The sequence below is a fragment of the Varroa destructor genome, unplaced genomic scaffold (assembly GCF_002443255.2).
Source record: "Varroa destructor unplaced genomic scaffold, Vdes_3.0 BEIS01000001.1, whole genome shotgun sequence".
NCBI classification, from domain to species: domain Eukaryota; kingdom Metazoa; phylum Arthropoda; class Arachnida; order Mesostigmata; family Varroidae; genus Varroa; species Varroa destructor.
The window spans coordinates 46,460,941-46,488,541 of NW_019211454.1; the positions used below are offsets into that span (position 1 = coordinate 46,460,941).

Below are 27,601 nucleotides of genomic sequence, written 5' to 3' on the forward strand. Positions count from 1 at the left end.
TATATATATATATTACAAGCCGACAAGTGGAATACAGAAGCATACAACATCGGACGCTGTAAGGCAACAGTTTTCTGTGCAAAGTTTTTTTTATGAAACGACAAAACGGTGTATAATATCCAAGATATCTTCTAATAGGCAATTTCGTGCAAGCGATGCTCATGCGTTGGATGTGAATTGAAACAGCAGTCGTGCGTTTATACAAATACTATCGGTTTGTGTATTGCGATTTCTCCTCGACAAGGATGCTAGACGGTCTGTTTACTCCACACCACCCGACGAAAGGATTTGTTCGCTTTCTAGAATGGTAAGCAGCTTTTGAGCAGTATAAATTATTTAATACCAGTTTTCTTTTCGATTTTGCACATGTGTGTCTTCACCTAAGACGCAACCGTTTGGGTATCGAAGTCGGTGAAGGCGGCTTACCTCGTGGTATTGAAATATGGTACAAGATCGAGGCTATTGCTCAAAACTGAAAGTATTTCTGCGACAACTTCAATTCATTGCTAAATAGAACTAACTGATTGTGTATATTCGAAGCAGGTCCTGCGCTAGCTGTAACCGCGACGCCATCGATCATGAAAACCTTAGGTGTGAGGATTTTCCTTTTATTTTTTTGTCGCTATCACTTGTTGTTTACTTTAGATTACAAGCGACATACTATATTCAGTATGCATATGTTCTGGACGTAGCCCAGCTGAGCTTCTTAAATGCACCAAAAATAAGCTAGAAAACTGGGTGTTCAATTTTAATGTATTTGCAGACAACTCAATGAACTGCCCTATTGTATATCTAAAAAATAATAGCGTCTTTGGTCTATTATTGGCATAGTTTCGAAAAGCACTATTTGACCAACAAATTGGAATCAATCGACTTCTCGCATAAAGCTATTCTAATTGTTATCCAGTAAGTAATTAAATCGTTCTATTTATATTGTTTGCAGAAGTGTTTTACTGTGAGATTCTGAATTCAACCATCTGCCTCGTTTAGCATCTAAGTTATAGTACCGCATGATACAGCGTAATGTGACCACAGCTCGCACAGCTGAGAGGGTCTATTCCATGAATACTTATGGGTGCCTCTCTAGCCGTTTACCTTTTTCGTAAGGTTTGGTTATTTGTTTTCATGCAATAAAAAGCTTAGTATCGCGAAAAGACAAGCATGAACTGAGTTATTTCACTGAGGAGAGAACTTTTAATAAATGAAAACCAATCGGATTGTTTATACTCAGACTCCGTACACGAGGAAATGGACTCATAGAAGTTTCAATAACGTGAGAATATACGCTTACAGTAAAGCTTGAAAAATCAAATAAAAGAGCTGGATTTCTGCAAGCAAAGTTCAGAGGCTGTGGGTACTGTCTATAAGATCTTGTGTCATGAAATAATTGGCATATTTTTGTGGTAAAAGACCCACAATATTTTAAAAGTCCCTACAAACCGTAAATGTATAATAACGATAAATCCAGCACACATAACATACATGTACCGTACCAAAACAAGTTTGACCGAGAAAAGATTTCACATTTCCCTCGATTCATACTCCGTAGAGCATATGTAAATCAGTGCTATGATACATAATTCGCAAATATTTCTACATACAGTATACTGCGGGCAAATAAGTCAGTGGTCAATCTTAACCATGGTAATTTGATGAGAAAATAATTACCGCTGTCTTTATACTATAGAACATGTAGCGATTTTGATAAAATCAGTTAACAAAGTTTTTACATTATGGATTGTGAGCATCATCGACGCATATTTATGAAATCTTTTATTCGACAGCGTTCCTCACTTTAAATACTTTACACGTTAGTCTTACCGTTGCTACATGTTTTATGGTGACTTCAGGTGAAGGCGACTTGTCCGTTGTGCCAAAAACCGTTTCGCACGATTGTGCACAACATTAAAGAGAACTATGAATTCGAGCAGTATCATATCTTCCAGCATCTCCGCGTTCCACCTGGAGCCGGAGCTGCTCCTGTTCGAGGTATAGCGCAGGTGAGTTGGGATATTTTGTTAATCACAACGTGGCTAGATCGTTTTCATTAAAGCTAGATGTTTGGCTGACTGGTCCGGTCTTCAAGTCGAGCAGCAATACCTCCTCTTTTAACAGAATTCGTGTGTTTCAAAAATGTATTTGTTTTTCTATTTAGATATGGATTTTTGCTGTATGAAGATGTACAGCGACGGTAATTAGCCAATAGTTAGTGTCAGCCGACGCACCTGATTACCCAAGTTAGCACTGAATAAATGCTCATTATGATGATTATGTCTTATGGAAGACATATTTTGCCTAATCAACTGCTTTTTGTCGCAGACGCCGTTTCCCTCTACCTCAGCTGAGCGTCGCAGTATATACGAGATGGGGTATTACGCTCGGCCAAATGGCTACTCTCGTTATAGGGAAGTTAGCGCCGAGTTCTACGACAATAACCCAGCGCAAACGCACAGGTGACTACAAACAATAGTTACATTAACAACAAGCAACATCGCCTTAGAGTATTGGATTCCATATTATTATCCGGTTGCATTAGCTTGTTTTGAAACTAAAGGCAATTTGTAAAAAGAAACGCTATATGGGACTGGTCGTAAGATAAACGAGAAGTTTGCGAGCTACTAAGGGTGGGTTACCAACGGCAAAGATAGAGCTATAATTGATACTTGTGGGGCCTTATGTTTTAAGTCATGCACATGACGAGTTCTGCGACGAAAAGCAAGTCAGCTTCTTATTCTGCTCATGTTTTATATATATTAGCATATTAAGCAGTTCTCATTTCCCCAACCTAACACCCTTCACTGGATTTACTCTTCAGGTTAATTCCGTGGCTCAATCGCGAGTTAGTCGCACTTCTGCCGCCTCCGCATGGTGTTTCGCTGGTTCTCGAGGTCATTCTAACTATGATCTGTAGAGTCGACATCCGTTCCATGGAAATGAGACATGTAGGTTGCGTGAAAAGCGGTTACATTACTACTGCACACTCTCTTAGAGTAATAGCTGTTTAGGCTGAATCGTAAGATTTAAACGATCAATTAAGTATCCGTCCTAAATGACGATCTCTGTACATCCGTACAATATTTGCATAGTTTAGCAGGAATTCAGTTACTTAAGTTAATATATCGAATTGAGTCAGCTATCTGAACACGGCAGAACGATTAAAATAATATTAGATAATAAAAGCTACTGGCAATAATTTATACAACTTGCAACATCACAATAACAGCTAAATGAACATATTTTGTTCGAATAAATGTTGGTAAACAGATGCTGGACCACTATCTAGGACCATATACCTCACACTTCCAACATGAATTCTACTGTTTTGCTTCATCTACACACGACATGGTCATGTATGACAGGTGGGTAACAACAGGCTGATGATAGTTTCTGTTAATTTCCAACGCCCGCAAAGGTTTTTGTGCGACGACAAAATGTAGTGCTGCTTAAGCTGTAAATGCTCACAGAACAGTAAGTGAAGGTTCATTCTTCAGAAACGTGGAGTATGAGTATCGGCCACCGTTGTCGTATCAGGAAGCTGTAGAGAGACTGCGGCGCGCTTTTGAGCGTGACACTAGAGAGCGAATCGAACGTGGTGTTGGTCAAGGAGCAGTACCCCGTTTAGGCGCAGAACCAGGAGCCGTAGGGCAGTCGGCCTTTCGGCCCTGGTCTCCTCAGCCCGGGCCAAGCAGGCTACCCCCACCGACGACGGTATAGTAATTATTCTCAGACAAATTTAGTAGAGTTTGTTGGTAGCACGAAACATTTGAACAGCCAACACGCTCGAGCATTTAATTCACCGTTAGAAAGCATTTAAGTAAAAAAAAAACTTGATCCTCTTTTAAAGTCTGACCTATGGTCCCTGAGCTTGTTAAATCTAAGTTCTAATATTTTTCGGACTTGTGAAATCATCTCTGGCATAACTAATAATAAGTATTATTCAAGGTATGTTGATATAAAATTTATTAACATAGTAAGAATCGAAATTGTAAAATATCTCAAAACAGGAGCGGCTAGAGGTATTGGCTTTCTTGTTTTTTAATGAAAATCTCAATACGCTCAAGTGACCGTTCTTGTGACATCTTTTTTTAGGGTTCTCCGCAACCGTCAACATCGGGAACCCAACTGAATTCGGCAAGCACATCTGGAGGCCAGAGAGGCGCATTAGTTATTGTTTCATCATCTGACGAAACATCCGATGATGACGATGACTGCCAGATCGTCAAGGTACGTGTATTTATGCCTGAATATTCGCTTCACCTAACCTAAAGAAGCTATAGAAGAAAACGTTACACTAAATGCACGTGCAGTTACTCAGCAGTTGTTTTAAACAGTGCTCTCCTGACTTCATCCTAATGTTTTGTCTCTAGGTGATTAAACCTTATCGCGAGCGAACGCCAGTGCTTATCGACCTGTGCAACTCGACTGATTCAGATTCATCCGAAGCAGATACAATTCCGGCTGAAGGACCCAATGAGCCCACTACCCTAGCAGACCCGGCTGAATTGACCTCAGCTGATGAAAGTACGAGTACTGAAGACGACGACAATAGTGATCCGGTCACTCGAGGAAGGCGGAAAAGCATTATTGGTAAGCTGTCAACGGTGTAAGTCAACGGTACGCTGATTTGGCTTATTTATTACAATGATGATACAATTCTTAACTTTTCACTGACGCTTCTAATTGAAGCTATCGCGAAAGTCTGCTTTTGGCTATTGATATATTACTCTTTTTAACTTGATAACTTATAGGCACAACGTAGTATCATTATAGGGAATTTTATGAATTCTCATTCTACAAACTTCTTACAATTTACTAATGAGAAATATAGAGAGCTATTCCAGTTTTTCCTTGAGTGCTCATCTAAATTCAATACGATCTATGTGTTTCTACCAGCTCTATCGAATCTACGAACTTTTCAGGAGCCTATTATCCAGCAGGCACCTTAAAAGAAAGACTCACTTCAAGCGATGACTCGGACGATAGCAGAAAAACAGTTAAAACATCCGCGGACACAAAACGGCAAAAAAATGTAAGGGGTAAAGAGCTAGTGGCGCGAAGACAAAGTTCCAGAAATCACTCAGACGAAAGCTCAAATAAAACAAAGCGCCACAAGGAGGAGGAGGGGACTGCAGAAGATGGACAACGATAAAGTAAACCCGTCTGTGAGTATGGTTTACGTGATCAGGCTTTTTCACAATGCTTCTGCTTTGCTCTACGAGTTTCTTCGCCCACAATCATAACCGATATGTAGGATGTTATTGGTGAAAAACGCAACACCGCGGTATCTCATTTTATGCGGACGTGTTTGCATTGGGCGTGACTTATATCATTCACTCGCGACAAATACGCTTTCCCGTGTACGCACATTTGTGGGCTCCTACAGAAACTCCCGAAGGTTAACTCTAACATGGAAGCATTACTTCTAGAGAACCGACAAATAGACGGCAATTGTTTAGAGACTGGTCAACCGTGGCGGCAATATTTAGAACGCTTTGTTTGGTCGGTCAATTAAATAGTTACCTTAATAGTTACGCTACTAGATCCATGAGTGCAATATTAATAACAAGAATGGTATACGCAAACGTCCAGACAAAATGTCCTCATGTAAATAGGAATCTTCTAGGTATTACAGCCGGACGAAAATAATACACGAAGGCAGTGTACTCAGAGGAAGAAAGCCGATTCGAGTGCAAAAAGCTTTCGAGGTTCTTTGCACCAAAAAGCCCACTTTCCATTGCCAGTGATATATATTACCACTCAAAGGCCTACTTACGTCTGACCGCTGTTCTGTGTCATGGAAGGACGGGGAAAAGTATCCCGGTCCTCTTTAACGCTGATGTTTATAAGTAGGTATATTATATTCGCCCCATTTAATTTACAAAACATACATAAGTACGTCTAGATTTGCACGTACAGACAACTGCGGAGGCTATAGAAAGCCCTGGTGTAAATGATCGTAATCTATTCATACATCGTTGTACGTAAAACATAAAACTCAACATTCGTTCTGCTTTGTTGTATTATAGTATGGAATGTGTAACAAAATCGGTAAATGGTGCTATGTACGGTATGGCGGTATGCCTCGCACTCGGGCCACACAATCGGATAACCCCGTATTGAGTCTATACGCATTCTTATATTCGCTTTACTTTACCGTTGTCAAAACGTCTCGCACTTTGTGAAATTTAATATTTCATAGAAGGCGGTAGAAGGATAAATCAAAGACAGGAAACTCCAAAGTGTTAGAGCTATGCGTTGCGTCGGCTGTAGTGTACGCTTTTATTAAAGCAAGCATTACGCGCGGTGGGTGTCTTCTTGCAGCGACCCGAATGTCTGCGCGCCACGTACCAACTCCTATTGCTCACTAGGTAACTCATCCAAGTGACGTACAAAAATAATATTCCCACGACTAATTATATATATTCACAACCACGTTGATAATAATAATACAGTTCTACAGCATGTGCGTCAAAAAGAAGGTCGAATGAGAAATGTGATGTTGTGCGCCATCGAGACGATTTTACGTAGAGGGAGATGATGATTTGTTAAGTTATCGCCGGGTAGATACGTTATTGGTTGACGCGATATTACGAGTTTCTCGTCGTTTAATGTATAGCACTTACAATTGTGAACGTCGAGTGTGGGCTCGACTTTTTTCTGCTATCCGATAACCCTGATTGACATTTAAAAAAGGTCACGTGTTTAGGGTGTTAATAGATTCATTGGTCGTTTTCGGCATCCGTAAACAAATTTGCCGGTATTTCAGCTTTCGGTAACTTTTTAAAAAAACAGCAGTCGGCGAATAGCCATGCATGACGCGTGAGGTGCCCATTTATACATTGGTTCATGCCTATTCGATCGATGACGTGCAGTCTCCAACAGCAAATTAGTTAATGGCCAAATTCAATGGGAGATTGTCAGGATTTTTCTAAGACTGCCTCGATGTCGAAGGGCCGCAGACAATCTGTAGTGTTAGCGCTGACATCGGTTGAGCATTCCTTGAGGAAGAGCGAGCCATTAAATTATTACGATAATGCTATCGATAACAGCAACCAGTCTTGAGTGGAATACAACAATTGTTGAAAATTAGGTTCGATGGTCTTTCCACAGTTAAGCTCATTACTCTACATGTTTAATCTGGTGTTTTGATAACCCTTTTCGAAAGATTTCCTCCACTATTGTCAATAAACGCTGCCAATCGTGTATTTAAGGGTTTACAATAATCGTCAAAATACAAGCTAGTTTATCGAGTCACCAAGAATAATGCAATGCGTTTTTGCAGCAGTGACAAAAACTGTAGAGGGGTAGATATAGTCGGAAGTAACTTTTACCTAGTGCTTTCCCACTAACCTGACATCAGCTTCATTTTCATTTCGTATTTACCAACAGCAATAATATTTAGAGCGTAGAGAGGAACAAAGGCTTGAAAAAGTAGTGGCACATTGAAAGAACAAAATGGTTAGAGTCAATTGGCGATGAAATGCGCGCATGCAATATTCAAAAGATTGTGTCAGTACTAACAAACCGTGTAACAGGGTGTGTCTACGGTTAATTTTCTCTACGCTATTTATTAATAAGATATATATATATATATATATATATATCGGATTTTGATTTTTTCTTTTTTGCAACAGCTAGCGCTTCTTGCTGAACACACCCTAGTGTATTAGATCTCTGAATAATCTCCCCGCGAACTATTATTAGGGGACAATAATTTTAGGGCGAAACGGATAATGCAACTCAAATTGTCAGAACTTAATTTTTTCGCCAGTTTTCTAGTTGAGGAACGACGAGGTTGTGCTAGATAGGAGACTGTCAGACGGAGGAGTGCATCCGTCCATAGAGGGGTTCGGCCATAGAGAAGATTATTATCAGGATAACACAGAAGTCCACCTTGTTGTGAACGAAAACAATTCGTTACCTATTCTAATGTGGAACTTGATTGATATTCGATGACTTGCCCTGTTAACATTGTTGAAACGGCAACTTTCTGGCGTACACAGGAGAAGAGGTCTAAATGCGCTTAAAACTTTGAAATGATGCATCTATGAGGGGAAGCCTTTACACGACCGCCCAATACAGCTGCCATGGATTGCGTTGATTAGCTCATCCGCGTGTCGTTTGGCAACGCAGTTAAAGGCAGAGTAATGCGTCGATTGAGACACTTTTTTTTTTACTCTAAGCTCCAGTTAACTGTATCTCGAAGCTTTTGCTGTTACGTTTGTGATTAAACTTTTACAAATCAGAAACTTCAAGAAATAGCATGATGTTGGTCTTTAGCCTTCATATACAGACGGATTGGACGAAAAGTAAATTCTCAGCGATTTTCGATGAGATGGACTGTTGTCTTCATCAGGTCCCGGGTTAACCAAACAGACTACTATAAAAGCAGGGGAGGCTATCTTAACCAAAAAAAAAAATCATAGAAAACCTATTTAGCCAACACAGAATTATAACATTTTTGGATATACAGATTGCTCAACGTGGAAGAAGTATTCTACAAATAGCTCTTCTACATACAAAACAAAAATGATAATATTTACTAACAATTCTAAAATTGTAAGCTATGCAGAATACACAGAACCTTTCGTCTAATACTAGATCATGACTTGAAACAATGATATAGGTATCTAGTACTGCTGTTCTACTATACTGCACATACATTAGAATTGAGATAAGCGATTTGTGCGCATTATATACGGAGAAAAATATTACTCAACGAGTTATTCAAAACTATCGAAAGGATCCTCATCATGTCATAGATAGTTTATCAGTGTACATGCATATATAGACATCCGGAGAAATAAATGCATCTACATACATACATACATATATAATACACGCACATTCATACATAACAATGCATACAACGTCCAATAACGTACATTATATAGCATACAAAAAGTTACATCTCTCTATATACGATTTCAACACAATAAATATCTACGTCTACATATTCACATATGGTCGCACGTGGTTATAATAGCGATGGTAACATTGATTACATGACGTGAATTACATTGGCTAGATTTTGCTCTAATATCATTCCTAAATATTTTACTATTATATTTATTTGTATAAATACGGAGTAGTCATTGTTTTGCTTGGGAGAAATATCTATTGATCAGTCAAAATGTACTTTTCTAGAACTTTAATGCTATATCCATTTCCATGTCTTGTAGAATATTCATACAGGAGACAAGGCTGCATAATTGCTTTCACGCTTTACACAGAACGTTTTCGTTATTTGGCTACTACGCACAATTTCTTCTCGGCTAAAATTGACGTGAGACATACAAATACGCTGGATTCGCGCAGCCGCTTGTCTTGTAATGTAAACTTGAGTACTCGCGGATAATAGTGCTGGTAAGAGCAGATGTGCTTGAGTGATATTCATTGTGCACACATAGAAAATACTAACATGTCGAGTCGTGACTATCCACCGGGGGCAAACACTAATCCAATATCCTTAAAGTCATCGTAAAAATGTACCTTTGTAATTCATAGCATACGTCAAACCAATGAATTCGCTTGTATATGTTCGTGTAAAGCTGAACTTCGAGCAAAGCGGTTAGCAGAAGAGAGGGAAGATGGCCAGCGGTAAGTTTACGTCACTGTCCGAGCAGTGATTCTGAAAAACTGTGGGCATTACTGGCGGACTACGTATTATAAATGGTTGGTGTTTCCTGACTTAATTTTAGTAGAGTATAATTGATTGGGTTAACTAGTTGTTTTATTAAACGGATGGCACTTTGGGAGGTTGCGAATTTTACTTAGTTGCCATTTGGTTGATGATAGTACATAGAGCATCATTAATTTCTAATTATCTTCTAAAAGAAATTACATGATAACATGATGATATACAAAAATAACAATTGTCATTACCCTTGCCAGCGCAACTGATATGATTGTCGTTAGTTTGTATATGTACATATATTGTCGTGAATATTACTATTATTAACGATATTTATATTGTGTGTACTTTGTAACTTTTGTGTACATATTTATATATATATATATATGTATATATATATATATATATATATATATATATATATATATATATATATTTCAGAGATATATATCTCTGAAATTTACATGATTATGCTAGAAATAAAAATAAAACCGTCGACGATTATTTCATTAGAACATAATAACTCCGTCTATTCATCCTAACAAACTAGTAGCTACGTTGTGTGGTACAGGTCAAGGATTCTTGGCAATGTAGGTAGTATATGGAATATGTATATGTCAATTTTAATAGACTTCACAAAAAGTTATGAGGATTCAAAGCATGCTAAGACAATCTCAAACAGCAAAGGCCCGAGATTTCCCAATCCATTATTTATCTATCAAAGATGACGCAAAACATCGTCAATACTTCTTCGTATTGTAATAGCGAATGCAAGCGGTAACGCTATCAGACGGATTAATTGCTACATTGGCTACTAGTTTCAAAACAAAGGATTGACAAAAAATAAAAGTCATCGATGATGTGTTTTGTTCAGATAAGTGAACCCCAGGAACTGACTAAGATTATCGTCTAGAAATAAAAATCCTTGATAGTAATAATTGAATGTTTCAGAGTGAGTTTGATGGGTACAGGGTAGGTGCATTTGTATACTCTGTGCCGCTGGGCTCTTAGTATTTGAGGTAATCATATCTGTGAATCTCTAGCGAACCCAGAGGCCGAAACCAAAAGCTATGTAAGAATAACGTTCGCGAATTAGCCGCAAATTAGAAATATTTTTTCACTATTTAAAGATAGGTGATTGATCTTATTTCGATCAAATTTAATGGCTTTTTTGTTTTCGAAGATTTAGTGTCGGGTTACTCATTGAACATTTCAACACATCTGGACGCGTCCAACTCCATTAGGTTGGGTTGAAATTGTTCGATTATAACGACATTGCTATAGTTTACTTACGAATGCTTCCTGAACTTTTTCATGCTCCCGCATTCGCCCGGGTCTCCAGGGCTGTTATCGCCTCCAAGTGGGGCTGACGGTAATCGAATATGACGTAAGGTTCTGCTATCAGAGTTGCCCCGTGTGTCGGTGAATTATTTTAATGTACTTTCCAGTCAGGCTTTCCGCTATGACTATAGCACCTTCAGAGTCGGCAAAATAGGGAAGCACCGTCGGAAAACCCCAATGCGAAAACCCATGCCTCAAGCGGGCTACTCAGCTAGGAGAAACATCGTGCACAAGAGAAAGCGGGAAAAAGGGACATGACAAGAAATCTGACCGAAGCGACGTGGCAACGAAAAGCCAGCTAAGAAGCATGCTAGCCAACCCGTGTGTGGATCAGTGTTTAAAATTGAAGTTGACGCCGGCTGGAAGAGAGAGGCGACGATTTGTTTCGCCCTACGAAATTTTGGCGTGAACTTTGTGCTACTGTGGCGGTGGCGACACTGTACACTGATCGCTGCAGGGGTGTACTGCGCTGAGAGTACGGTGGCAGGTTAAAGATTAAAGCTTAGGCGTTAGTTGTGCTTAGGGAAGAACTTTGACGGCACTAGAAGCGCCATGGTCGTTACCCTCCGGCAAAAAATTAGCATAATATAATCGACAACTGCCGGCGGGTTTAGTGGTGTACTACGGTCGATATTATAATAATGACAGGAGCTGATTTTTACAGGCAAGCAATGTAGACACAGGTAAGTGAACCTCTACTTCGGAGTATTTCGACGGAACTTCATTATATCGATAAAAAGGGAAAATGCGTGAACGAAAGATGCCCTGACCAGGTATTGATGTGGTACGCTCGAAAATACTAAACAATGTTCCATCAGTAATTAGTGCAAATCGTTTGTCGATTTGTTATTAATGAATTGTTTACCAATCGCAGTTCTCTAAATCAAATTTCCGCGGTCTGTTTTAAAACTGGACAAAGAAACGGTTAGAGACGAGATGGCATCACAATCACGCATCAACGCAATGCAGACATCTTCTATAACAATAAACGATACGTGGAAATTTGCAATCACACGTTATTAACTTAAACTATATACCGACGTAGACCTCGCCTCGTATCCCCCTACGACTTAGATATTTCAAATCTCTACATTCAGACCTTAATTTCAGCATTTTAATTATTCCAGGCGATACCATTCGCATAAGCTCATCGGACGGGTATTGACAGCCGCCCTTCATGTGTTGCAGCATGCTGGTTTCACCTCTTCAGACGTGGCGTTGTTCTTTCGTCGCCTACGTTTTACCTTTTTACCTTCAACTGGACCTCTCTAGCGCACTTTACGCTGGCGTCTATTATCAGGTTTACCACGCGACCCATGCAACATATGTGGCCGGGGTCCATTCAGTGTGTATAGACTTCGAGTTCATATGTTTATTTATTTTCAACAACGTATTTATTCCGCAACATTTGGCATTCATGACCAACGCAATACGTGACCTGCTTTGTTATCTTCAACTAGCTGAGCGTGCCACGGCTGACAAGGCTCCTCTCTCGAACACCCAGGGACGGGAGAGATGGAAAGGGGTTTGATCAGCTGCGCGAAACGATGGTGAGGTTACGTTAGAGTAAGAAATGTGAAGTGACTAGGTCGCGGAAACGGAGTTAGGGAGCAAATGACTATGTTTGGGTAAGCAGACGGCGAAAGGGACGAAGTTAAGGAAAGAAAAAAGCCAACAAGATGAAATTTGAAACGTCCGCTTTAGCTATTATGGAACAAAGAAGAGGTATTGCTATCATCCAGAATCATCTGGGGGCTGTCGGAGATACGGGTATTAGGCACTTGGTTACGGGTGAAGCTAGTAAGGCCCGAGTGGGACCAGACGTCAGAGGGCGACTTTGTTTTATTGGTTTCCATTCGATTGCGGGACAATATACCATTGTCGCTTTAGTTAGCATTCCAGCCGAATGGATGTTGACCTGAAGGGGATGAATGGAGGAGGGGTAAGGGCAATGGAAGCAAGACAGAGCGAGAGAGAGAGCTAGAGGGTGCTTGTGCGATCGGAAGCTGCTTCGGCACAGATCGCCCCTTTATTTTGCAATCTTGCACTGACGGTGGTTACGGCGTGGGTGGCAGTGGTGGTTTATGAGGTCACGCTTTTTGGTCTGCTTGACACGTAATGGGGAGAAACGGCGAAAGAAAACAAAAATCAGAAAGGGTCACTCCTATATTCATTCGGAAAGGTAACCCAATGTTACGACCCCGTAGACCTTGAATGACTTTATTATCATATCAAGGTATCGTTTCGGTTTTATTGGTTTCTGTTATCTTTTAAACGAAATCGCAGGTTTCGATAGCGGGGTTCATTCTAGCAACGCTATATAACGGGACTGCAACCCTAAATTAACTAGAGTCAACAAGAGCAACAGCTTCATACGTATCGATTTATGGGTAACCTTTACTGCGTCAATACGTAGCAGCAAAAGTCGGTATTATATTAAAGTATTTATATTATAGTGTTTGAGCCACAGTGTTGGTGTCAGACCTGTGTAGCATAAACTGTCAAATATATATGTTAAATAGAGGCTAAATATGCCCAGAAAAGCGCCTTACTAGACGACGGCATTAAACAAAACACGTGTTGACCGCAGCTTTATTCATTGGCTTGAAAAAATTAACCCGTTTTTCATAACTGTGTACCATGCTAAATTCGTGTACCATAAGTTACTGCAAAATTTCGTAAGGTGTACCCGTCTAATGTCACCTAAATATAAAATGTAATTGTAGAATCAATGCGCAATCAGCACACGTCAAAATATCAATCACGTACGTCTGTTTTTTAAAAGAAAAATAAAGACTCGGTTGCCTATTCTCAAAACTTACAGGACGAAAGGGCACAGCCAGTCTTGAGCACAAACCAGATTTTGATCAAGTCTTGATTCGTTGTCCTTTGTTAACTGCATAATAATAATAAAACAATGATTCCGTGGCAAATAGACGATATTAAAATAATAACGCTTGTGAATCGACTGACTCACTGCAATGGTATTCAGCAAGAGCTCAGTTCATGTGTCTCTTCAGTGACATGTAGTAGAAAAAGAAATATCGCACAATCTACATATTTTCTATATTACTAGAAGCCGACGCCTTTGCCCATTGCTCGAAAGACTAGAAGCATGTTGTAGAAGACGAAAGAAAGCTTAATACCAATTACCGAGAGAAAGTAAATAACGCAAACAACATTATTATTATTCAGTGTATAGAGGCGTGAGAAAGGGAGAGAAAACTGAAAGGGTTAAAGCAATGCTGGGCAAAGTCCTCGTGAAATCTAGCATTTTACACGAACCGTATTGAATACAGCATGTCATTTAAGATTTTAGTCGTATTTAAATTTCTTATCGCAAATGTTACAAGGAATTTAATCATAAACGCCACAATCCGTATTTGTGTCCTTTCCAATACTGGAGCTTGTTTACTTATGTAGCGGCCGTTCAAATGGGTTGGTGGGCAAATATTATCAAATGAAGTACTAGGCCTTTATTTATCAGGTGACATGCATAATTTATTTATATATTATTTGCTGGTCGATTTTGGAACGCTAAAGTCATTCAGGTTCAATTAGATAGCCGAACATTTTGCAGTAAACAATGTTCTGCTTTTCTCACGGTGATGCTACGTGAAAAAAGTAGATGTTGCTTTTCTTGGCCTGCATACGACGTGCATCCAGAACGAAAAAAGTATCTATGACAAGATGATAAGTTAATTCTTTTTTTCTTCAAAGAGAGAGTGCTTGACTGTGTAAGTGCTTTTACGGGCGTCATGTTCTTTTTTATGGTGCTTTCACCTGATTTTTGCTTCAGCGAGCTTTCGATATGCGCAGTATCACTATCCTAGAAGTGCACATTCTCGCCGCATCCAGGTTCCTCATTCTGTATTAGCAGCAGGCATCGGAAAAACAACAACATCCTAAAAATCGGCAACGGGGTTGTCGCCAACAACAACAACAACAACAACAACATTGTTGGATCGACCTGTGGATCTGTGATGAGATAGCAAGTACATCCTTTAGCGCCATTACTTCGTCCGCTGTATCTTCCCTCCTCTCTTCTTCCCACATACATTGCTCGGTCTGTTCTGAATAATCGGAAAAAAAACAGACGAGCGTGCGGACCGCACTTAATGCATAAAAATATATTGATGCTCGGCTGCTGATCGGAAAGCGATACGCAGAACATCCGAAAGAACGCCGCGCACGAATCTTGTTCTCATCAATGGCACAAAGCCTACTCCCCATCCATAGGCAGATTGCGATATATCGAAAATGTTTAATTGCCTACATTATATTGAAGGTAATTAATTATGAAATAGCCGAAATGACTTTTTTCAAGGGTAAAGTTTGCTCCTTGGCACTATTCGGGGCAACGCGTCGAAAGGCCGACGTATCCACGTTAAAGTCTGACTTTTAATATCACTTGAATTCGCTATAGTTTACAAAAGTGGTGAATAAGGCGAGGATTATAAAATATGGTATCAAGGTAAGCATGGACGGTTTCAAAAAGTCAAGCATAGTTTTTATATTGTCTTTAGAATTGAATAAACATTGAGGTGCTTTTGCCCCTACAAAGATCTAGGACCCCCCAGTGACAAAAAAAAAGGTCTTTCTCTCAGGATTTTGTAATCCCGAGGTGAATGGTGTTGTTAAACGCCTTGTTTACAAATTTCTCAGCCCCTCAGTGTTGTCTGAACGAGCAGAACTTTGAGAGAGCACCAGATGATACGATAGTGTTACGAAACGGAAACGTTATTCCACTATTTAATCGCTATTTGACTTTCGGTCAGCTAGTATAATTGATATTCCCGAACCGACTACTATCCAATTATTCACCTTGACTTCGTAGCCTAGTTAATTAACCGGTCACAACGTGATAGCTGATAGCAAACTGTTAACTTTCGTCATGGACGATACGGTTGCGCAAATCACAATAAGACCTCACTTATAAAGAAAAAAATTACCTCAGATCTCAGATAAGCGAACAAACGTTACTTGAACTATTTCGCTGTTTGAGCAGACACCGTTCTGTATCACAAAGTGAGCACGGTTCATATTCAATAAATTGTCTTTCAAGGGTAAAAACTAAATGAAAACTTTATAATCCATTGTGGGACACTTTAGGAGAGGGGGCGGTAAGTGCTGATCGCGGGTGAGTACGGTGATTGACAGAACGCAAGGAGCCTTACTAATCAACGTAGAACGATTCGTACGGCTAACCTCTATGTTTCGGGTTTTACATCCGAGATCGTCGTTAGGCGTAATTCCATCAAATGGCTGGCTGGCTGGCTGGCTGGTTCGTAGCGCGTGAGGAAGTCTATGTATGCCCAAGTTCGAATCTAGAGGACAACGTGTCCGTAAGATCAGCAGAGAGATACTTCACTTACTAAACTATCACGCAAACATCTGATGAACCAGTCGAATAACGAGCCTGTAACGAATAGTTCTCTTACTTACTTACCAACAGAAGAAATTAGTTTTGTTTTATTAAGCTATTAATAAATGCAAATGTAATACTTCATTTTGAAGTTCGACTTGTTCTTCAATATCCCAGCGAGACTGTAATATCATTCCTGCGGCTGTGCTAAATCTTTCGCGCGTTGGCCCCCGCCGCTAGGAATTCCATCAAAAAGCTGACTGCGTGCACGACACAAACTGTGTACGTCGGGATTTGAATTTATTCTAAATGGAATACTATAAAAAAAAAGACATGCTCTATTCTAGGGTATGTCTTTAAGATTAGCGGGTAAACAGATTCCCCACTAAGCTGTTACGGAGACACACGCGTGCGGTAGCAAATTGTAGGGTGTAGTGCCACCATAGAGCGGCCACTCACTTAAGACACACACAGTGTCAGCCTGAGAATTTACTTGCTTTTGTACACTGCTACTAAATGTTGTTCGCTAATATCTTTAGGCAGATCAATGACATTATCAGTACTGAAGCCTCTAAAAAGAATCACTGGAAAATCATTTTTAATTTAAATAAAAAGTAAATTTAAGGAATTTGGAAGGGGATCTGATTAACGACAGATTCTGGAAACAAGATTAAGTAAATAGGGGCAAGAGTTCACGGGCCAGTCTGGCCCTAATGGAATATTTGAGTAAGAGTTACGATGCGTTACTGCCTAACGGTGCGTCCGGACTTTAAACTAAAAATATTGTGTTCGAATACTAATAATTTAAGTTTGTTTCTAATGCTCCTTTCCCTTGTTACCATTCCGTTGTGTACGTTTATATATCGTTTGAAAGTGCACTCCCTGTAAGCCCGTCGTAATTTCGTTGTACAATGAACGGGATTTTATGTCAGGTTTAGGCTCCAAAAATGAAGGTTCTACTCCTCTTCGCCTTTTACAGAGGTCAAAGATTGATATAGCAGTATGGGATATTTGTACGCTGTGCGACGAAAACTATAACTGAAAGAACTGCTAAAACAGATTTGCGAAGTTCAAAAGTGAAACATCAGACTTGGAGAATGCACCCCAACTTAGTTCGCTATACGAAGTCAATGAGGATTCTGAGTAGCAAAAAAATTCATGAAAAACTGCACAGCAGACTGTTATTAGGCATTTTTTATATAATTTTATAAGAATTTAGAAGCTTGGATGTCTCATATACTGGATAAAGCGCAGAAGGAGACAACGCATAACATCAAAGAACATGCAACCACAATGACAGCATAGTAACACAAAGTGATGTCTCTACGTCGACATAAAGCGAAGTGGAAAAAAAAATGGATAGTCCTAATAGATACACCTAAGGTCAGAGTAAAACTGAACCTTTATCCTGAAAGGAGATGGCTTAGTTAGAGAAACGTTTGAAATGAACAAGATGGTCAACAGGACTCGGTACGTGGCCTCATCGTATCGATTTAACAGGATTATCGAACGGAAAAGACTCGACAGAAGGAACAGAGTCATGCTTTTTTTTTATGACCTTTCCTGGCAACGACTATAAAGATTACCTTGTAGGAGCGCTTAAATGGTACCCCATTCACTATATTTTTTAGGCTTCGCTCGCACAGATCATGGAACTTCTCCGATCACTGGCAAATGCAACTCGCAATCGTTCATCGGACAGCAAAAACACTACAACACGTGTGTGGAGGAGTTTTTCGGCACTAGACCTGGAAATGTTTGGCGATAGGAACAAATCCGTTAAAAGATAGGAAAAAGTCGCGAGATAATGTATTAATTTGTAACTAGAACTCGGGTGATGCGCGACTTTTTTTTTTAGCTAAAAACAATGAAATTATGTTTGCTCCAGCCTGATATATATATATATATACATTCGTGTATGTAAGCATTAAGTGAGTGCAACTAAAACTGAGCGAGGTAGAACTGATCATTCTGAGCTTTCCAGCTTGGCCAATAATAGACCAATAATAACAATAGAGAAAATTATTACCGGCTGCGATATTTCGCTAAAACGTATAATGGTTGATGTTCCAGATTTAAATTAGCTCGTTTGAGCTTAAATGTTACCAAAAATTATCAATAATGCGGTAGATTTTCACATCAAAACGCGTCAACTACGCCATATATACAGATTTAATGTAATATATATACATATAATTATATATACATAAACCTGAGAAATTGCGTATTGTAAGTGTGCGTGACAGTGGTTGCTGTTATTTGTACAGACATTTAAGCCGAGAGAGTTCTGCTAGGTAGAAAAAAAAGAAAAGCTCGCGAATGAACTAAAATTTATCACTTGTCGTGGTTAAACTGTACCTGAGCGAAGTGACTTCCGCCAACAATATGTGCGACTGCCGAATTTCTACGATGCTCGCGGGGAAATTTATTTGTTATTCGTTCTACTGCCGGGTAACATATTATTACTATATGAACAAGAACGTCAACGTTCGTATACATAAACAACTATATAGCATTTCGAAATACGCAGGCACTTGCGTGCAGATACACGCCCGTACATATCTCTGCGCAAAATGTTTACTTTTCCCACTAACAGAAGTAAATTAAATTGCTCTACCGGATAATTGCATATAATTTATTCTTCAAATGACTTGAACACACGCGGCAGATGTGTCACGGTCGCTGCCACCAGCGCTACCCGTCTCGAGGGCAATCAGAGACAACGAAACTCTCATGAACTACCGAAGATCTTCAACCGACACCTCGGAATTGTGTAACTTCGGGCCAAACGTGTGGGTCCTTGGTCTGGCTGCACCGCGAGTTGGAGAGACAGACAGACTAAATCGAGTCGGGAGCCCACTCGTCCGGGCAACTGGGTAGTAGAAAATGGTTAGGTGCGGAGAGAGTGCAGAGAGGAAGCACTTCGGCGAAGTGTGGAAACAACGACAGAGAGTGGGGCTACGCTTGGGGGTGGTGTGGGAGAAAAAGATATTGGTCGCTCCACTATTTCGTATCGTTCGTAGCACTGTCGACCATGTCCATTAGACGAATAGAGACGGGACGAAACGACATTGCAAACGCTTGCGAAAGGAGATTCGGACGCTCAGAGGAAAAGAGACAAAGAAAAACGCAACAAAAAGGTGAACGAACGAATGTTGAATGGAAGACCGTACGAAAGCACGACTGATAAAAAGCCGTGGAGAAATAGTAACAGCGGCAGCACTAGAGGACAAGAACAGCATAGCTATAGATGGCCATGCTAGAAATCCTCACCCTGCCTCTGTTATCATAGTGGACCGAAGGAAAAGATGTGGTTCTTAGTTACAATTCCCGCCCTGTAACTGCAGTAGCGGCTCGACCAGAGATTGCCATTCCCAGACTCCCTGTCCAGGATTGACGTCGATTGTGGTAGTGGATGGGTCTTAGTTGCCCTATCTCCTAATGATAGCGGTAAGAGCGCGTGCATTGTCCTAGTACTGACATTTCTCATTGTGACGTAGCTGCGTGACTGCTTTGCCACAGTATCCGTGCAGCGCGACGTTCCGAAAAGCATGAAACAAGACTCATTTACGCCAAAGCGTAGGAAAAAGCTCGGGCTTTCTTTCGGGCAGCAGTACTAATGAGCTACATTAGCTTTACGATGACGATTGCTGCAGCTCGCAAAAATGGTCAGTAGGAGCAAAGCGAGAAGGGAACATCAAGAGTACGCAAGCATCGCGAACCTAGAAAGGTCACCTGCGCGCTTTTCCTCTTAGAGGAAGTGCACCATATCAAAGTGATATGGTGTGCAACAAAAGCTTCATCTTTCCTTACGCGCAAAGTGGTCTTTTCCAACTAGGAAGACTTTTATTGTTGACAGTACGTAAATAAATGCTTCTGTGAATAAAAAAAAAACCGGCGCGCAGGACACTACCAGCTTTTTGAGAAATTGCAGGATCGTTTTGCAGATTCCTGCTTGATTAACTTACTATATATATATATATATATATGGCTTTATCACATAATATACGTACATTGATAACAATTGGATATACTGATATGAGTATAATATATATAAGATATATGGGTATAATACGCTGTACTATTACATATAACGGCTTAATGAGCCGGACTAAAGCTAAAGCTTCCTGAAGTCGTTAAACTGGAACTCACTCAAGTATTTAAAACATGCCAGTGATTGCATCATAAGCCATGCTACTGCCATTCTTCGATGTGTTATCGAGCCAGGCTGCCTACTAGCAGCAACTTGTTAGCACCAAAAAGCATTATACATATGATAAGCTTGTTTACACCCAGTACATACAATATTCATCAAAATCATGAAATTGTTGTTCTCCGTGTCGGCTGTGGCAGAAACCACAAGGGCCTAGCGCTTTGCTGCATATCTATTAAAAGGGTTTCGTCGGTCGTGGTGGAGTTCAGGATCAACCTTTGAAAATTTTTAATTCTCTTTTGCTGAATTTTCTCGGAAAGCTGGAGTTAACAATAGCTGACGTGGCGAAGGAGGTCCTCGACGAACGGTAGCGTCCCCGCTAGTAGGTAGACAAGCCTGTTATGAGTTCTTCGGTTCAATTTTATGACTCTATTAAGGAGCGAGGCTCTTGTCCGATTCAGCTGTCCGAGATTCTGTGCGGTAATAAATATCTTTATAGTTGAGGTCAGTTTCACGAATAATTACCGAATGTGCCACTCGATTCTTAGGTTTCATTTAAAAGTACTACCGTTTACCTCAGCCGACCAGCTTCGAATGAAGGGATCAATGAATATCGTTACCTATATGTACGTACTCTTCGTATGCATACTTACATTATTATTGGCGTTTTTTATTAAGGTTGATTAAGTCAAAAAAAAAATGGCTTCAGTCCTCTATCGAATAATTAATGTGCTTCAGATTTCGCTACCAATAACAAGCACACAAGTTCGCAAAGTTATACTGACCGGGATTTCTAGAAAGTATTTCGCTAGCTCGAATTTAAAGAAGCCCTTTTTAGCAAAATAAACCTTGACTAAAAAATCAATAGACAGAATTTGAGCCTTAGTGGGGCTAAGAGTGCATGTAAAAACATCTATTGATGTCGTAGAGGCTATGTGAACCTCAATACTAAGGTTATTTACAGTGAGTCGGCGTTTTCAGTTAAATATACCGTTGATCTATTAAATAGTACTGGGCTGTTTGCTAATTTCATCGAAGCACTCTTCCCCTCATTTTGGAAGCTTCAGCTTGTTTAAACTTGCTCAGTTGGTGCTTCCACGTAAACTGACAATGCTTCATTCTATCAAAGGCCTCGTCGTTGAGCTCTGCCGGAGTTCCTTTAAATGGCTTCGGCTAAGCTTACGACATCCCGGAAGCAGATACCTTCGGAAAAATTGACTGTTCAGCGGGACTGGTGTAACGTTCTGCTTACTGAAAGTCATACTATCCTATCGAACTCAAAAACTAGATTTTGGGTTAAAACATCGCGTATTCCAGTTTTACATAAACCTAAGTGCCATTCAACTGGATGATAGGGTTATCGCAGCCGATCGGGATCAGTTGCGAAAGTATGCGGCACTCTTCATGTTCTGTTTATTGATGTACTACAAGCTGGCCTGGTATCTCTAACTAGGTGACTTCCGGCCGTGTTTCATTATTTTGGAAAGCGATTATAGATTATTAAAGAGCGTGTCCTATGTTTGTATTAAGACCGAAATAAGGCGCTCAATGATGCAGAAAGGGGGCCGGGCTGCGACGAAGGGTAGCTCATAGAAATAATAGCAGTCTGTCCCTAACAAATGAGAGGGTCTTAAAAACCCTCATTTTAGGTAGCCTGTCACGGCGAGTAGGGTTCAGAACGTGAGAAAAATAAAACCATTCATGCTTGATGACCACATAGTTGTTTTCACGGAACTCGCATAAGAATCAGAAATTTCACATATGTCAGGCCATTTTAAAAAGTCATTTAGAAGCTAGAAGGCCTGCAGCAGAAAATATGGTGAAAATTTGCAACACATGAATATCAGTTAACAACTTGTCCGGGACGATCTAAAATTTGTTCTAAAAAAGCATCATTACAGGTGACCGTACGTGGGTGTACGGATATAACAGGAAGGCGAAAGCACAGTCGTCCGGCGAACCCAGACGGACAGAAAAGCAGAATCTAGGTTAAAATAGTACCTTTTTTTGATTATTGAGAATACTGTGCACTGTAAATTCATGTCGAATAATGTTACTGTTACTAAAGAGTATTACCAAGAAGTTTTCATCTCGGTAATGCCCCAACTGACGCGTTGTTTCTTGTATCCTATATTTTTACAGATAGACTTGATATTTGGGTTGCCTAAACCCCATATTCACCAGATCTAGCCCATGGCGAGATTTTCTTTCATCTAAAGTAGAAAACACGTGAAGAAAACGCTTTGGGTTTACTGGCATTTCCAAAAAAAGAAACAACGAAAACCATACTGAGGTCTATTTTCATAATTGAGCTCTAAAACTGTTCTAACGACTGGAAAAAACTATGGCATAGACGCATTGAAGTCAGAACAAATTGTTGCGACGGGCGCAGCTGACATTTAGACGATGACGGCTTGGTCGGTAGAGATAGAGTAGAGTTCTCGTTACTTTTTATATACATTTTTTTTAGGTTTTGAATGACCTAAACTTTACATTTTGTAGCTAGAACTATATCTCGACTATCGTATTATATGCTCATCAGTGAAATCAACAATTCTATAGTCAGTTGAGCCCATAGTTTTTTATTTATAATAACAGTAATAATAATAATAATTATTATTATGTCGCATGCTTGACGTTTTTTGTGCTATTTTTCGAGAATCACATTTTGTATAAAAAAAAGCGCCTAAAAAGTATCTTCAGGTTATATTCATCAAAGTCTATAAGAAATACAAGTAGATTTTCTGGAGCGGTAATAAAGCTAAAGATGAGCTATTCAAATTATGCTTGCGATAGTTACTTAAAATGAGTATAATTCTCTGTCCATATAGTATTTATAGCATACACACCGAATTGGCCTATCATTTTATTGCAGCGGGCTTTTCCCTTCCACATATTATCCAGGTCCGGCTTAGAAAAAGCGATTTATAAATGCCTCACGGTATGCAACAAATACAAAGGTACCCAACAAGCGAAAAAAGAGGTGGGACACGCCTCATTTCGCCTCTATTCTAGGCCACGTTCCCGCCACTTCGCCTGAAATAACCTCCCAAACGACAAATCTAGATGATTGAGCTTCTTGTATTGTACAATCACCTGATAAAATACAGGAACCGAAAGCCGAACGCTCTTTTATCTAGCGACGAGCTCACACAACTGCTAGATGCGGCTCTGTTCTGTCACATATTATCACACAATAGTAATGCTAATACTATTGTTCTTGCTATTTTTATAGCGAAAAGCAGAAAAAGTAATTAAATTCACTAACAATAATTAAAATATCAAGTGTTCTATATTCATTCTGTATTCGCAGAACTTTCTATTCGTTGATGATTAAATGGAGGATACTCTTTTAATTAGTAGCTCATTACTACATTTATCTTGCATTGGGCCGTCAATTGTACAACACTGACACGTCGACAGGGTGGTCTGGACGACGTAGTCCTCGGTAAGGAAAAGGCCTGCGGCTAATGGTACGTAAGTGCTACACAGTTTGTGTAGATAAAGAGCGTTTTCTTATGACGTCTTGCAGCCCGTCTTGCGCATCTCATAATTATGAGTAAGATATATCTACTTCTATAGGCTGAAAGTATTGTATTGTTATCGCGGTAATAAGAACGTAATGCGCACAAAGTCAGCAATACTATTGAAAATAGTAAAATAGTACTTGTTGAAAGGCCTTCTCTCCTTTTAAAAGTTTTTTTTTTGGTTCTAGTAACTTTGCGCGCAAAAGAAGCGTGGAATACATTTGAATTCGACAGCTGCTGCAGAGAATGTACCTCTGAATATATGCGTAGCACGCAGTCTGGCACAAAGTGGCCTTCATCCTATACTTAAACTTACGCAATTTTTTGAGCATCGTCTTGTTCGAGTCGCGAAATCCAGTGTGGCGGATCGCGTCGGTACAATGATCCACCAGTTCAGAAGTTCCAAAAAGCTACTATATAAAGGTTAGTTGGAAATTAGTTGCTTCTAAGTCACTGACGAAGTTAAAGAGGATGAATTGATTCTCTCGAAATCGCTTTTCCAGGAATGAAACATCTTTGAGAGGTTGGTTGAGCTCATACCATGATCATTATTTTCTTTAATGAGTAAATAATATATATATATGAGTTATTTATTTTGAACTGAAAAACAATAATCGCGGATTAACAAAGATCTTTCAGCATAGCTCAGATAGATTTTGGTCAATGTTGTGTCTCGTTTTTGCGACAATTTTTCAAGACACAAAACCAAATCATACTTCGTATATAAATATTTATATAATACAACGCCGACAACGTCTTTTGTCGTTTACATTATCGTTAAAAATTGAAATGGAGTTGGTACATTGGGAAATTAGTAAGCAAAGGAGTGAGCTTATTCTTACGTACGTATAATCCAAAAGACTTACGATATAATTGAAGACAAGTATCTATCGTAGTGTTTCACTTCAAATTACGACTTGAAAAATAGCAATTCCGTCGACAAGCAAAGCGTAAATGTTACTTTGAGAATACACATTAGCGGCTTAATTTCGCCTGCCTAAGTTGAGTGCAGAAATAGTAACACAAGCAGGCTTAGCTGGCCTGACATTTCTTTTCTACATGCGCAGGCCTCTTTCAGCTTTTTCTCGTGTCTCTATTGGGGTGCCAAAACAGTACGCGCAGAAGTTTATCAAGGCTTTGAATAGAGTTGACCGTTTTTTATTTTGCCAGTCCAGCTTATGGCTTCAGGCGACAGCTTCGACAGAAAGCTCGAAACCAAGATACATCAAGAAACTGGGGAGCGTTGAATTGGCAGAAAATGTCGAAAAAGTCGTTTAATCGAAAGGGCTTTAGACGTTTGTCATCTGGGTGTCGTGTGTGTGCTGCGCCCGTTTAAGAGATTTGCCAGTAACAAATATTTACGCAGTATTCTCCTAATTGACATGAGGCTTACTCCATTAACATCTAGGAGTACAAGTCTAGATGCGATAATGTTAGTTCCGTTACTATTTTGTTTCGCTGATTGTGCCCCTCGACAGCAAAGTTTTGACTTGTGAAGTTTTAACCGTTATGTCTTGGTCTCGAGCTATTCAGCTGAACGCCCTTATGAGATCTACAAGTACTTAATACAACTTTCGAGAATTAACTTTGTGATCTTGTGTTAATCATTGGATTTAATTTTCCCATTAAACTCAAAATCAATCCGGTACGTTTGGTAGCGTTGACACATTTAGCTCTCATAGCGTAGCAAAAAAACGTGATCGTTCATTGATACACACGTTCATCCTAAGGCACGGCATTTGTGGAACAGGTTTCCTGCTATTTCCTCTTTTAGCTTAATGTCGTAATCTAAAATTGGATGACATTCTGCTTTCCACACTTACTTTGTTCTATGGGATGGCGATCTATATAAGAGAAAAAAACAACGCCACTCGGTCCAGCTCTGTTCTCTGTAGAGTGGAGGCAAAATTGGGCAAGGCCTGATAAAAAATTAGGGCCGCCCAACTACGAAGTCACCAAAGCACGTCGAGAGCGCCAACCCACTCGTTTAGCAATGGGAAACAATCTTCGTGGTTTTTCTTGCATAGGTCGTGACTGCGTCTACAGAATAAGCCAACCTTAGGCCTCCATCGCCTTGACGCTGGCGGCGGTGGCGATTGAAGCGCCATTCTCGCCACTCTGGAGCCGCGTCTTTTCAGCAGCAACGAGCGAACTGGTCGGCAGGCAGAGTTGCATTAGTAGAATGATTTTAGCCCAGCAAGAGCAAGAAAATCAGAGAGAACGTCGGTCGTGGCTGCGTGACCGCTCTCTCACGACCGGCTACTCGATCGTTTCGCGCCTGCGTCACGTACCCTACAGAAGAAGATAATTTTTGTCGTTTGCATACATAGGAAATTCACTATAAGCTTTTATTACCACGTGTAATATATAAAAGAGGGGGTAATTGATATAATGCAAATGTAGTTGAAACAAGACACTGAAAATAAAAACGTAATGAAAGCGCATACGCTTATTTTAGTCTTCCGACACGTTGGAAAATATGAAATGAAAATTTGTCGCGATATCCTGGACTCTGCCAAACAATACAAAAGTAGTATAAAATAGTACGAGGCGGCTGACGTTAATGTGACGTGCACCTTTTTAACTGCATCCTACAAAAAACACTCGAGAGACAGAGGTACATTTGACTTTATCTGATAGGTTGAATCACCAGCACGTGTTATACTTAAATTGACTTCTCGAAGCGCGGTAGTAGGTTTAAAAAATAAGCCAGCAGGAGTAGGACATATTATTATATGCTCCTACTGTTAAATAGTGGGCTACAAGTCCGTTACAAGCGTTAGCAGGTGTGGTGCTACAGAGATTCAATTTTCAGCGACTAACGACCTGTCAATGCAGTTGTGTGAAAAGTTACATCGTCGGCCAAGTTATTGCCCTATACCTGACATAACAATTGGACGAATATGACGCCACAAGACACCCGGGTAGAATTGATACAAATAACATAATTAGATGTATTTAACGAGATACGTATATAGGATATGTGTTACAAAGATGGGCTTTTCCACGCCGGAGTAGGTGTCATAAACGGATTCCAACGTTTTGAGTGTTACGTCGGGAATCACATTCGTATTAGTTCAGTACAGATTGTGTACTTCAATGATTTCTATATTTAGAGATGCAGCTATCTTCTTTGTGAGAAAATCCGTCATTTAACCCACTGTAACATCGTACAGATTGCATTTACCCAAAGACAACATACAGCAAGCGTAATTGGATAACGTTGTTGTCTGCCTAGAGCAATTCGACAACTATAAGGAAAGAATAGGAATATAGTGCTCATTGGCCATAAACCAAGTTGGAGTGTCCGCATCGCTGCTAGCAGTCTGCCATTTCGCACTCAAGCGACAGCATAACCGTATGAGATACAGGAGTTGAAGCTTAAGTTATAAAGAACTCTTGTTGGAGCAGTTTTTTTTTTGTTTCAATGTAAAGAGCATTAGAGCAAAGTGTAATAGCGGTTAGCCAACAATCTGTGTCGTAGCTTTTGCACAGAAAAGCCCAGTGAGTATCTCAAGATACGAGCATATTTGATCGACTTTGCTAGATTTTTGTCTGCTTTTAACTGGCACGAAACATAT

The 27,601-nt window shown here is 39.9% G+C and overlaps 1 protein-coding gene and 1 long non-coding RNA gene across 8 annotated transcripts in view; both read left to right on the forward strand.

The window, feature by feature from the left end:
• The window catches only part of LOC147758721 (uncharacterized), a 2,860-nt gene extending 1,169 nt beyond the window's left edge, over window positions 1-1,691 (forward strand). The window contains exons 2-4 of one of the 2 annotated variants that reach the window (XR_015326421.1): window positions 139-307; window positions 544-591; window positions 944-1,691. This is a non-coding gene — a long non-coding RNA (uncharacterized LOC147758721). Of the gene's footprint in view, window positions 1-138; window positions 308-543 lie in introns of both variants that reach the window. The other variant, XR_015326420.1, reaches the window with a different exon arrangement.
• Window positions 1,692-1,822: 131 nt separating this feature from the next.
• LOC111247851 (uncharacterized) lies at window positions 1,823-26,464 on the forward strand. Of its 6 annotated transcripts, XR_015323284.1 has the most exons (11): window positions 1,825-2,000; window positions 2,320-2,453; window positions 2,816-2,942; window positions 3,265-3,359; window positions 3,492-3,708; window positions 4,090-4,224; window positions 4,368-4,587; window positions 4,920-5,162; window positions 12,103-12,525; window positions 22,395-23,966; window positions 24,209-26,464. XR_015323284.1 is itself a non-coding variant. In XM_086982961.1 (9 exons), exons 2-8 carry the CDS (start codon window positions 2,365-2,367, stop codon window positions 5,147-5,149), a joined length of 1,113 nt encoding a protein of 370 aa, XP_086839087.1. In that variant the 5' UTR covers window positions 1,824-2,000; window positions 2,320-2,364; the 3' UTR covers window positions 5,150-5,162; window positions 22,395-26,464. The 6 variants fall into 6 exon arrangements, 4 of the variants coding, with proteins under 4 accessions (XP_022655078.1, XP_086839087.1, XP_022655053.1 ...); XR_015323283.1 differs by having other exon boundaries at window positions 22,395-26,464; XM_086982961.1 differs by lacking the exon at window positions 12,103-12,525 and having other exon boundaries at window positions 1,824-2,000; window positions 22,395-26,464.
• Window positions 26,465-27,601: the final 1,137 nt, after the last annotated feature.

Coding starts and splice junctions, on each gene's coding strand:
- LOC111247851 (XM_086982961.1), top strand. CDS start 2,365: ATGGGGTATTACGCTCGGCCAAATGGCTACTCTCGTTATAGGGAAGTT. Junction 3,709..4,089: donor GGCTACCCCCACCGACGACG/GTATAGTAATTA, acceptor ATCTTTTTTTAG/GGTTCTCCGCAACCGTCAAC. Junction 4,588..4,919: donor AAGGCGGAAAAGCATTATTG/GTAAGCTGTCAA, acceptor CGAACTTTTCAG/GAGCCTATTATCCAGCAGGC.